This window comes from Hylobates moloch, unplaced genomic scaffold (assembly GCF_009828535.3).
Source record: "Hylobates moloch isolate HMO894 unplaced genomic scaffold, HMol_V3 SCAFFOLD_8, whole genome shotgun sequence".
In the NCBI taxonomy this organism is placed as follows: Eukaryota; Metazoa; Chordata; class Mammalia; order Primates; family Hylobatidae; genus Hylobates; species Hylobates moloch.
In genome coordinates, this window is record NW_026652283.1 from 13,900,036 (window position 1) to 13,913,685 (window position 13,650).

The following is a 13,650-nucleotide window of genomic DNA, read 5'->3' on the forward strand; positions in this document are numbered from 1 at the left end:
TGGAGTGTAGGTTTAGTTCCCCCCCCCCCTTTCTTTCCCTTGCCTGCATCCCTAATTGAATTATTAGGATAGGCTTTCTCCATAAAAATCAAATAAAAAAGCACTGGGTCTGAAACCGAAAAGTTTAGGAGTCACTTGCTACTATAGTAGCAAACATTTTCTTCCTTGAATTATTTCAAAGCAGTAAATATTCGAAGTGTGTTAATATGTAGAATGATGATCATAGTCTTCAGCTTCTCATCGAGTAACAATTCTGTTCCAGGTTGAACAAAAACTGCCCCATGTTTCTCAGGAAAGCACTGACTTCAGAATTCAACACTGCGTCTTGTATATAAGCCACTTGGCTTTTTAATGTAGTTATCTCTTTTGGTGGTGGTTTTGAAACTTTTAGTTAAAGTAGCTGATATGGTTTGGATCTGTGTCTCCACCCAAATCTCATGTTCATTTGTTATCCCCAATGTTGGAGGTGGGGCCTGGTGGGAGGAGATTGGATCGTAAGGTGGTTTCTCATGGTTTAACACCATCCCTAGTGGTGCTGTCATCACAATAGTGAGTTCTACTGGGATCTGGTTGTTTTAAAGTGCCTGGCATGACCCCCCACCCTCAGTCATGGTCCTGCCATGTAAGATGCCCGCTCCCACTTTCCCTTCTGCCGTCAGTAAAAGCTCCTTGAGGCCTCCCCAGAAGCAAATGCTTCCACGATTCCTGTACAGCCTACAGAACCATGAGACAATTAAACCTCTTTTTCTTTATAAACCACTCAGTCTCAGGTATTTCTTTACAGCATTATGAGAATGGACTAATGCAGTAGCCATGTATTCAACAAAGAATCCTGTCTTCCCCAAGGTAGTATGAAGTTAAACTCAGGAAATGCTAATTTCCCTTGAATCAAATGGATTGAGAACCCCTCTATGCTGGAACAAAAGTGACCTCTTGCACACACGCATATAGACACACAAATCCAGCCTCAGTGTGAGAGAATTAACGAAGCCCTCACCTGGGAATGAGTCATGTATCCATTACTCCTGAAGTCTGATGAAAGTGCTTGTTGCTTAGCAGCTGCCATCCTCTTTGAGAAGTACTGTACAAGGTCACTCAATAAAGTTTCATTATTCTTACTGAAGGAAGCCTGCACTATACATAACTGATGCAGGCAGATTACTATTAATAGCAGTTTTTTTTTTCAGAATGAATAAAACAAAAGGGAAAATGGTTAAACTAAGACTAATTAAGAATAATAAGATTAGGTACTGGAATACATTCAGGGAGAGTTCATTTTGTGAGACCGTTTTTTATAAGCTTCATCTTTCATTGAGATATATGGATACAGCAATAAAAAAATTTGTATTTTTAAAATTAAACTCCCATAATCATTAAGATTCTCAGATAATCTCTGTAAAACTTATGTAAGTAATAAAAATATAAGAGCAGAATAAGTATTCACTTTGGTGGGTGAAATAATAAAGAATAATTTTTTTTAAAAAATCGGGTGCATTTTTAGATCCAAATATATCATCTTAAAATTAGTGTGGCTACATTTAAAAATATGTTGAAAAACTTGGATGTGAAAACTCTGACCTATTTAAAAGCAAAAACAGAAGAATAAATAATAAATGTAGAAACATGCTATTCTCCTAGATTAAAAGGTGGAATAACATAAAGATGTGGATCTTCTCAAAGTAATTTATAGTTCTAGTACAATTCCAATCAAAATCATGTCATATTATTACAGAGTTTCTAAACTTGATCTGGAAAAATCAACGAACAGAGTAGCCAAAATAATTTTGTAAAAAAGTAATGAGGAAAGACCTTCTCTACAAAATATCAAAATGTTCTGTACGGCATACAATTGACAAAAAAGTGTGCTTCTTCTGTTTGGTGTGAAAAGCAAATCTAGAATGGCGTCCTGGTGTAAACAATTCAACATATGAAAAGACTGCATTGGAAGTAGTGGAGAAAGGTAGCGAGTATTTAATACATAACAGGAGGAAAACTGGTCAACGATTTGGACAAAAACGTTGGGTTTTCACCTTGTACTTCTTACTAAAATAAATTTCAGAACTATTAGTCAAATACTAAGTAAACTATAAGATCATTCTCTATTCCCTTCCTTATTGTTTTCCTTCACACAACTTCTCACTATCTCATATATATTTGTTTGTTTATTGACTCTTCTCTCTTTCCTAGACTGTGCACTCAAAAAAGCCAAGGCCTTCTCTTTCTGTATACTGATTTATCCTTAGCACCCAGAACACTTTGACACACAGGAGGCGCTTGATAAATATTTGTAGAATGAATGAATAAAAACAATGAAAGAAGTCTTGCTCCCTTTTAAACTGAAAATCTTGGAGTGACAAAAATAAAACAAAGAAATTAAAAAAAAAACCAGGAAGAGTGTTTGCCTACATTTTATACATCAACATTTTTACTATTTGTAAGATCCACAGACATCATATTTTGCTGCTTCTTCTCTCCTTCTCTCTCTGTAACAGACTTTAGTCAGATGTATTGGAGAGAAGAAAAGAGAGAAACGTATTTTATTTTTCCCTAAAATCCATATTCAGTAGTTTTATCTTTCTGTTACTCTTCTCAGGATGCCATTCTATTACGCACCAAATGTTCCATGTCCATTTTATCCTCTTTCTCCCATTAGAATGATACTGCATTTTTCTGATGTGAGGGCAGTGTGTTGTACCCACTTCCTTTCCTCGTGGCTGAGGCTTGACCTAATTTCTTCATCTATGCATTAAAATCCTGCAGGGTTCTAAGCACAGACAACATGAAACACACATCTAGCCTCAGAGAGGGCTTCTTTGCATGATTTGAAAAGCACTTCCAAGTCAGCTAAAAGGAGCTTAAAAATGTTGCGACAGAAAATATTATTCTTTCTTTGGGGCCATAAATTTTTATTGAAGAGGAGAAGGAAACAAAATTTGACCTACCGAGGGTGGGATCATATTCCCAGATGAACCGTTTGGTCAGAAATCTCACTACAAGAGCTGTGGAAGAAAAGAGCAACATTTCAAAAAACAATTTGTTAATTTGCTTAGCACATCTATCTTTTTAAGGAAAGCGAAATGCTCCACACAACCCTATAAATCCTTTATATTTCCTTGGTGTATAAAGCAAATAATTTTCTTATGTTTATTCAAGTAATTTTCATATTATTCATATTCATAAATTTCATATTATGGCCTAAAAACCATTGTAATATTTGAATGGGTTTATTGTACATTAGTCAACAATTAGATTTGTTGATTTAGTCACAAGGTTAAAAACAAAACAAACAAAAGTATAATGCGAAAATGCTCATATATAAAATTTTTAGCAAAATGATGAATTTAGACATAAAAGTTCACAATACAGGTATCTGAAGCTTGAATATTGATAAGGATTGGCAAAGGCAAGTTTAAAATGTGATAATTTTTAGTGTAATGAAAGATCACTAGCAGGTCATTTGCATTTTTAAAAAGTAGATATTCAAAATTAAGGATTTTTATTAGACATCTGTGAAAACTCATCAAAAGTAGCACTGATAGAATACAGTCAGAGTCAGGTTCTGGAACTATGCTACGCAGTTTGCTTGCATGATCTCCTCAATCCTCATGTCATCTTTATGAGGCAGGTACTGTGTTAATTCCCATTTTTCAGATGAGGAAACTGAGGCGCTGAGGGGTTAACTCATTTAATTAAGCTTATCTAGTTAGTTAGTGGCCTGATAAGGATTTGAATCCAGGAAGTCTGTAACTTATCCATTGTATCAAACTGAATTTAAGTCCTAGGCCATCTGGATAATACTTAACTGGAAGATGGGCTGGAGAAAAGCATGGAAATATGTGGACTCTATTGTCCTTATAAATTGATGAGACATATGCCAAACATTTTCTTACACTTGTAGTATAGTTGAAAACAGTGGTTTTAAATTAAAAAAAAATTGGAGCGGGATGTTACAGGCACTTAAAAAATGGAATGAAAGCATTGAATCCTTTTCCTGAAAAAATATACATACACACATTTGGCATATAATTTAGCAGGCTCATGAGCCCTTCATAGACCCCTGATGGCCTCCCTGGGATCCCACTGACCTTAACGAAAGATTCATTGTCTACCATATTTTACACTTTTAAAATACCCATTATAATGTGTATTTTTATTTTTACTGAAATGCCCTGAATGTAGCAGCCAAAAGATACCCCTTGAAGAAATAAAACTAGTTAGTGGAAGGTCACTGTTAGTCTTTGCCTATTCTCACTTCTAGGAAAAACAGAGGTATAACCTTCCTCCTGTGAAGTTTTATATGAGAGATGGCAGTGTAAATTGCATGAGGACTTTGCAAAACAGAGCACAACGTGGCTTCTTGACTGGGGGCTGGAGATGGAAAGTACCAATGTTCTTTGTAATTACAGAGTGTGAGGCTGAATTCGAGCCAAAATATTTGCAGTGCCAAAAGTAGCAAGGCCACTGACCCTGTAATACTTCCCACAGTGACTGTACTTGTGGTTTTAGCTACAGTCTTCAGAGTCTGTCACTGTTCACTCTCCTGAGACTGAAACTTTTATTTTTACATACAGGATGCAGTAAGCAGTAAGCAGTAAACGTATTTTTTCTTTTGTACAATTACCAACATTAATAAACACATAACAGCTTGCATGATTTAAAGAGTTCCAACTTTAGTTTTTGTTTTTTTTTTGTTTTTTTTTTTTTTTGACAGAGTCTCCCTCTGTTGCCCAGGCTGGAGTGCAGTGGTATGATCTCGGCTCACTGTGATCTCCACCTTCCGGGTTCAAGCGATTTTCCTGCCACAGCCTCCTGAGTAGCTGGGATTACAGGCGTGTGCCACCACACCAAGCTAATTTTTGTATTTTTAGTAGAGACGGGCTTTCACCATGTTGGCCAGGGTGGTCTCAATCTCCTGACCTCGTGATCCGCCTGCCTCGGCCTCCCAAAGTGCCGGGATTACAGGCGTGAGCCACCGCACCCGGCTACCTAGAAAACTTAATTATCTTCCATCATGAAAAAATGAGCTTAATTTTTTACATAAGTGAAATTTACAGTTCTTCAATTCCAAAACCATTTAAATTTGAATCATTTCTCAAAATCTTTAAAAAATGTATTAGTCCATCAGCTTTCAAAACCAAGTATACTGAACATAATTGAATCATTTGTAAATGCCTGGATCTCAGTTAATAATCTTGGTTAGTGCCTGTGCAGTTATGCAGCAATACTTTCTGAAGCTGTAGAGTGGGGGAGGCAAAACAACTCCAGAGTGCTAGAGTTTTTGAGCATATATGTGTATATGAATGCTCAAAACCCCAAAAAGTTATATATATTAACTATTATATAAAAATATATATATTTAAAACACTTGTTTAATTTATAAAATTTAAATAATATATATTCAAAATAGTTATATAATTTATTAAATTTAAATAATAAAATTTTATCCCAGTTGTATAATTAAATTTATATATTAAAACTTATTCAATTTTAATAAATTTATTGAATTATTAATAAATTAATAATCTAATTTAACTATAATTAATGAAAATGGGTACTATAAAGATTGACCTAATTTCCTTTTGACTCCCTGCCCTCTCCATCCCAGCTATCTTGAGCGAAGTTTGTCTTTTGAAGTAAAATGGTGGTATTGATTTAAGGCCTTGTTGCTTCAGAAGTTTTAAGGTTTGACATATTTGATTAGTAGTTACTGTTGAGTCTCTGCCTTCTGAAATATTTTATTTTCTTTCCATTTCCTTGACAACCCATACCTTTCCATTAAACAAGCCAAACATGTCCAATGGCTAATGTAGGGAAGACTGTTTTCCTCCTTTTGCCTAATTTACAACCTACTTGGCTAATTCTTCATCATCTGTGGTTCCGTTTCAGTATTACTGGTACTATGAATTTTATGATTATTAGTGAAAGTTGGTTTCTAACAAAATGGAAAATTTGGTAAAGAAAAATTTAATCCAATAAAATATTTTTAAAAGTCACTTAAAATAATAATTCTGTGGCATGATATTCCATTCATAAGTAAGAGCTAAAAGGTAAAACCATTACATTAAAATAGTCACGTTATTTCTAAAAATTAACTAATCTATGCTGGTTACTTGAAATAATTCCTGACATCATTAACAAGAAGAAGTAGGCATCAGGAGTGCCAGATTTAGTTTCAGAATAATATTTTAAAATGAAAACTAATTAGGTATTTCATGTACAATAAATCAGCTTCAGCAAGAAATGAACTCTTCAAGGTAAATGTAAACTAACACACATGCTATTCCTTATTTAAGAGTCATATTCCAGAGAGATTCAGGCAAAACTTTCAAATGTTACCTTTCAGTATCATACTTGAAAAATATGCCATTACTTTTCTTTATAGAATTCATGAAGTAACTTACTGTATATAATGCAATTTTTTTCTAAGATACTTAAGCATATGTAACTTCCTACACAGTTGTGATTGTTCTTTTCTAAAGGTTTCCAGGCATACAGCTATTGCTATATAACAAATCCACCCCAAAACTTTGTAGCATACAACAATAAGTATTTATTATGGAAAAATGTTGGAAATTTTTTTTTTCCAGCTGGAAAAAGTATTATGTATTTATCGGACTGTGGTGAGTTGATTGCATTGGAAAAATGTAACTAAAAGTGTTTAAAATGGCCAGGACAGATTTTTTTTTTTTTGGTTAGGAAAAGAATTTCTGCTCCAATTAAAAGTGCTTCAAGGAATATTACTCATCACCTTCACATCATGAATACCTTTTGAATCTTGTCTATAATCCTAGTAACATACCCTATAAAGACCCTTGATTTAATACATGCTCTACAACAGTACAACATTCATATAATAATGAAAACTTACTATGGATGTATATCAAGTGATTTATATCATTTTCATTCTGTAACCTGCAGTACCTTCACAAAAAATACATAGTTACTTTTAAGTTGTAGAATCAGGTAACTTTAAAATACTTTTTAAGGGACTTCTACAAAAGTTTGCCAACTTTGGGACAATTCTGTCACAAAGAGTTTCAAATACTTTGTGAAAAACAAAAATTTGTGTTATATAAAGAGAAGGCAAATGTGGATAATACTAGCACAACTTTAGTCTGTTATGGGTTGTGATATGTATATTTACCACTTGTTATCTGAATTATTTTTCCCATGTTGATTTATAATAAAAAAGTTAGAAATGTTAAAGCTTAAAAACTACATGAATAAATTATAATAAACTTACGTAGTATCCTAAGTATGAAACTTTTCAGGGTTGAGATGCCTCCAGGAGATAGAGTAGCTCTCTTCATTTCTCCTCCATTTTCATTTCATTATAGTATTTACAGCTTAACTACTTGACCTTACCTTGACCAGCAAAAATCAGGAGGCAATGAGGTACATTACCAAGCCCACAAGGGTTGTAAAATCAACACTACATTGTTTTCACTTTGATTTTTATGATCTATAGTTAAAATGTCATAATAAATAAAGTGTTTAAAAATAATGGAAAAGAGAAGAATGAGAGGATTTAATACAACATGGGAACTGTTTTCTCATTGCATTAGGTATGACCTCAATTTAAATAATATTATGAAAATTATAATGGAAAAAGTTTAAAGGTAATGCAGTAGTGTTATTATTATTCATCTTCATTTAGTGTGTGCTCTATTAGTTTAGGCATTATGGTAAATATTTACACATGTATCTTTACTCTTCACTTCCTTATAGTGTGGAATATATGGATACGGATATGAATACGATGTATGTATATTGATGAAGAAACTGAAGCTCAAATTGTTTACCTTTCTTCCTAAAATGTGGCCCTATTCTTTCCTAGCCTCAGGATCTACATTCTCTTTTTACAGATGAGGCCTTTGCTACCAGGGAGCTTAAGAGTCTTGCTAGTGTATTCCTCTATTGTCTAAACCCTTCATTTGAAAAATTCCATGGAGAATGTTGTATATACCATATATATATATATATGTATTTGTACACATACATTTGTACACATATAAACATGCTTCCATTTGAAAAAAATGCATCGTCTAGTCTCAACCTTCTTTTGTTACAAAAGAAAAGACTAAAAACCCTTGTGAAAATGAAACCTGAAATGTCTATTAAAATCTGATATTTTAGACATAAACTTCGGAACATTTATTATCCTCTTTTATTGCCTTGGTGTGGAGCACCGACACTATTCCCTTAATTCTAACGCACATGATGTGCTAATACACACACAGACAGTGTAATTCTCCTCATGGTACCATTTTGCTTCACCATCTTAATGTACTTGACTGTACATTTCTTACAGGGTTTATTGCTATTATTTTAAATATAGTGCAGGGATCATTACATATTTGGAATGTTCCATAAATACTTAACAAGCTGACGTTAGTTTAGTTTAGCACCCTTAAAAGCCCAAATAAACTAATAGCTTGTCAGTATTTTAAGCAGTTAACCCAGAATGGAACTAAGTCAAAGAAAGGGGGAAAGAAACACATATTTAAAATGTACTAACTCATATCCAGATAGCATTTCTTTTTCTTTTTCTGTTTTTTTTTTTGTTTGTTTGTTTTTTGAGACGGAGTCTCACTCTGTCACCCAGGCTGGAGTGCAGTGGCGCAATCTCAGCTCACTGCAAGCTCTGCCTCCTGGGTTCACGCCACTCTCCTGCCTCAGCCTCCCCAGCAGCTGGGACTACAGGCACACCCCACCACGCCCGGCTAATTTTTTGTATTTTTAGTAGAGACGGAGTTTCACTGTGTTAGCCAGGATGGTCTCGATCTCCTGACCTCGTGATCCGCCCGCCTCGGCCTCCCAAAGTGCTGGGATTACAGGTGTGAGCCACTGTGCCGGGCCCAGATAGCATTTCTACCTGTGGTATCTAATGCAGCATCCCCTCCTCTTTAAAGTCTTCCCTGGTCTTCCCAAGATATTAATCACTCACCTGTGACATAAAATTGTCTTTTATTTCTTCTCTGTTACATAATGTGTACATTACCTTGTAAACATTTATTTATATTCTTGTATGTCTTAGAAATGGTGAATGATCTGAAGTCAGAGATTAAGCCTTGTTCATCTTTATGTCCCATGGCTGGCATAGCACTTGACACATGTGTGCCCAATAGGTATTTGAGAAATGAATGAGAAAATTTCTTTAAGCTATGTGGCTCCACTATTGCTATTGTGCTTGGGTCTGTACTCTAGTATGTTTTTGTTACTTGAAAGACATGTTCTTTAAAGTGGAACTTTCATTTCTTGAAAATATATTGACGACTTCTCTGGTCAGATGCCAATCTGATCAACCTATATTGCAAACCTGATTGAGAAAGGCAGGACCCATCACTCTTACTCTCCTAGGCCAGAGAGGAATCGCTACCCCTGACCTCATAACACTATCGGCCCTAAATTTAACTCCAACCCTTAAGTGGTCAAAAGACTTCAGAGAAGTAAAAATGAGCGTTACTCACAAAAATAGAGAAGACTCTACCCTAGATTTGTGGAGATAGTTTATTATTGAATGAATTAATTTTGTAGAACTAAGTATCCATTTATTAATCATATTAGTTGTTGGATTAAAGTGTATATGCTTTTAGAAAATGCTATTAGGTAAGTTTTAGCTATATCTTAAATAAAAACACTACTGGGATATCTTGAAGGTTAAATATCAAAAGGGGGCTTAAGTATGTATTAAATACTGACTATAAGCTTATTTAATTTTCACAAAAACTCTTAAAAGTAGAAATTAAGATTCCCACTTTACATATAAGAAACCAAAGCAGAAAAGTGAATAAACTTGTCTAATTTACAAAGCGGTTAAGTGATAAAACTGATATGAACCCAGCTCTGTTTACCTTAAAACCCATAATTTTTCCAATATACAATACTTTCACTGTATTTTAATATTTCTATGTATATGATATAATTCTACATGTTTGATTTTTTTTTAACGTGAGCATACATCTTATGGAGAAGCATGCTTTGAGAAGGGAATATTTTGCTTGTGATTAGATTTATTCTTCCTTAGTGGAGAAAATATCCATGACCAGAAACCATGGCAACACAGAAAGAGAACATGAATTTTGTGAAGCAAGATGAAAACTTTTAGATAAATAAGATTTTTGTTTTTTTCTTGAAAACGTCTGTAAGAATGCTGTAGATGAGGAAAACAAGTATCTGAAGATGTAGGCGATGAAGCAGTATGTGAAAAGCAAATGTTTTCTTATGAGTTTCCTCAGTCATTAACAATAAAAATTAGCATACCAGGAACCATTTTAGGCAGTGAGGAAGTCAGCAAAGAAAATAAGATACAGTTTGTATTCATAAAGTGTTGTAAGTTTGCACCTTTGCATGTCCCAGGAAAAATATAAAGATATGTGGGCAATTTTGAATATTATACAATTGAAGTCCTGTTACAATGTCTAGGATTCTTACTGCAAGGACTGGGTAAAAGGGAGGCCAGAATGAGGTGAGCTGGACTCACTCGAGTGCCTCACAGGGAGCAAAACTTGTGTTTTCCAGAAAAACTCTAGTAGATAAAATAGGAGTAATGTGTATGATGTGTCAGCCTTATAATGGCTTGTCTTCCAGCTTAGGGACAACAACGCAGTGGGTCTCCTTAAATAAGAGGCAATTCCGCTCCTTCTTCTTCCCTCCCTCACCTGCACCTCCAGCAACCTCCTGTCAAATCAAGCCTCCAAATCGAATTTTCCAATTCCTTGTCCCCGGGGTCCAACACTTTTGGTTCTTCATACGTTGTTCCTGGGTCTTCTATCACCAACCCTCAAGTCCATGTTCTTTTTTACAGCAGTCCTTCCTCTCTTTTCTGTGACCGTTCTGGTCTCCTCCAAGAAACATGGGTCATTGTGCCTCAGATGGAGGTGTGAAGTATGAGATCCCAGCACCGAGTGAGTCCCGGCCTAGAAAGCCACACGGGGACCATGACAGCTAGTTGAAGCTTTGCTTTCACAGATGTTGGTGATGGCTGAGACCAAGATTACGCCAGTTTGGAATATTGGAGCCCTTAGTCAAAGAAGATGAAAAAACTATTTCTGTACTGAGGAGCTGTTCTGGAAGGGAATGGAAATGAGCTGGATTGGAAATAAGATGCCAAAAAAAAAAAAAAAAAAAAACCCACAGAAGATTGTGTGATTTGAAATGTTGGATCTCTAAAAAAGGGGACTCAGAGCAAAGATGTGTACACAAAAACTAGATTTCAGATATATTTGCTGATAATTGAATGCAATAATTTTCAAATGCTTATCCATTTCGATCTCCTATCAAATCTATCTCTCTCCACACATGTGACTTTCACACCCATTCATTTAGTCAATAAATATTTATTGACCACTGTGCAAAGCACCAAAGAAGGCAAGACTGAGAGGATGCCTAGGCACAATATTAGAAATGACTTTATATTAAAGCTAAGCCATAAGCTGAGTCTTAGAAGATTGAAGCTCACTATTTTAGGAAGAACATTTCAAGCAGAGAGAAAGGGCCAAGACGCAAGACAGCTAGTTCAGTTAGGAATCACATGTGGTTCAGGGTGGGTAGAGTGGCATGTGTGGGGAGCTATGTTGGTTGGGGTGGGGGGGGGGTCAGGTTGTGCGGTTCTTTAGAGCCCAGACTATAAAGTAGCTCCTATGTCACATTAAGGAGCTTGGATTTTACTCTGAAGTTTTTGAGCATACAGGGGTTCTGAGTAGGAGAATGGCTCAATTTGATCTGATCATCTTGGGGACTGTTCACTGATTAGAGGTGGACAGTGAGGGAGAGGGATTAGTGCAAAGACTCCATATGAAATAAAAGTCTGGGGGTAGCGTTATTCTTTGAGAATATAACGGGGAAACAAATTAAAAATGATGTTGGACTTGAACATGTTGAACATAAGACATTAATGAAAACATAATGTAGAGAATTGCCTCTATCCATTCATCCATCCTTTATCCTGCCATTCATCTGCCTGTCTATCATGCACACACAATTATTGAATGTTTATCATGTCCCAGGTACTGTGCTAGGCACTGTCCCGTAAGCAGTGGACATCAAAGCCTGAAGCTGGAGGGAGTGATCCTTGCCAGAATGCCACTTTCTTGTGGGTGGTGGCATGCAGTGGGCATGGTTAACATGGTCCAGGTAGATAGTTTAAGTAGAAGAGGACTTAACTTATAATTCTATTTTCAGATTCATCTTATGGTGGCATCTCTTGCTTTTTATGTTCTCCTCCACCTAAACTCCTCAGATGTTTTAGCTAAACTAAAAAAGTTATCAGATGAAGCCAGGGGACAAATATCTCTTCATGTGGTGATTATTTCTGAAGGAACCCTCTCCCTTACCCCTTATTTCACCTGTCCGCTTTTTCTATTCCCTGTGAAGGTCAAAATAAATTGACATTGGAAAAAAAAAAAGTTTTGCTTTATAAAAAATAAAATTGAGCAATTTAATGGAAATTTAAAATGAATGCTATATAAAATGCATGCTTTGTAATGCCAGAAGTTAAAATGAGAAGTAAATTGGTTCCAGATGGGGGTCTGGGGATTGCTTTTAAATTACTGTGTTTGCTTAAGCCTGAAAATTTTGACTAGTCTTGCATTCTCACAAAATATCACTGAGAACACATCAGTTCTCTGTACAAATCATTTTTTAAGGCTAAGTGGTGTAATCTCCAAGAATTATTAGGGAAACACTTTTGTTTTTGAAAATCTAGCCTGGGAGTCTAGCTTCAGTGCATCTAAAGTTCTGAAAATTGACTTTTTTTTTTTTTTTTAACTTGGAAATGGTAAGGTAAAGGTTAATCTGATCCTGGTAATTTGGTTTTAGGCTGACACACGATGAGGGGAAAAATGGCAGAATCATTGCTTTTAATTCCTAACAAGTTTGAAAAGCAGTAGAGATATTGGAATGCTTAAAAATAATGCAAAATCAAGAAAAATGTTAATTTTCTATAGAAAATTAACTTGTATAATTAAATGACACTCTTTTCTTGAAGAATTTAAATTGAAAGTAAAAACAAGAGAAAATAAATTTGGAATATGGTAATCAACTGATTTGGTTTTATCTTTTTGTTTCGGTCTTGAAGGTTAATAAATCAAAAGGGTTTTGTGTCCAAGATTTCAAACCAGTTTTATATAAGTTGAAAAATATTATTTATGTTAATTTTAAAAGTGATCGTTAATAAATAAATTTACTAAATTTCCCAAGTCAGTGTTTTTAATTTAATAACTTATATTTCATTCCAAGTCATCATGCTTAAACAGAATTATTTGTAAGGTATTAAGCATTTTGTTAAGTTGTCAAGGGATTTGGATATAAAATTTAGATTTTCAATTTTTACTTTCTCTTGGAAAAAGAAATACTTATGCTGTTAATGCCTAAATTTTTTTCCTACACTTATGTTACTAGGGCACATAAGAAATTGACAAGTGAAAACATTTGGACTTTATTGTGGACATAAAAGTGACTCAGAGTAACTAAGTATCCCAGAGAAGCAGAGGAATATCTGGCATAATCCTCACTGGATGACCTCCTTATACAGATCCGAGGATCTTACAAGTTACTCTCTTCATCACGTCCTTTTCTCTAGACGGATCTGGTTTCCTGTCCATATGGACACATACAGTTCATTTGCAATTCCTAAATAGGCTCTGCCTA

The 13,650-nt window shown here is 35.0% G+C and overlaps 1 protein-coding gene across 3 annotated transcripts in view; it reads right to left on the bottom strand.

The window, feature by feature from the left end:
• Positions 1-13,650, bottom strand: part of RERG (RAS like estrogen regulated growth inhibitor) — a 125,928-nt gene that overhangs the window by 10,305 nt on the left and 101,973 nt on the right. For all 3 annotated transcript variants that reach the window (XM_032159715.2, XM_058443002.1, XM_032159716.2), the window contains exon 3: positions 2,943-2,999. In XM_032159715.2, coding sequence (XP_032015606.1) covers positions 2,943-2,999 — 57 coding nt within the window. The remainder of the gene's footprint in view (positions 1-2,942; positions 3,000-13,650) is intronic.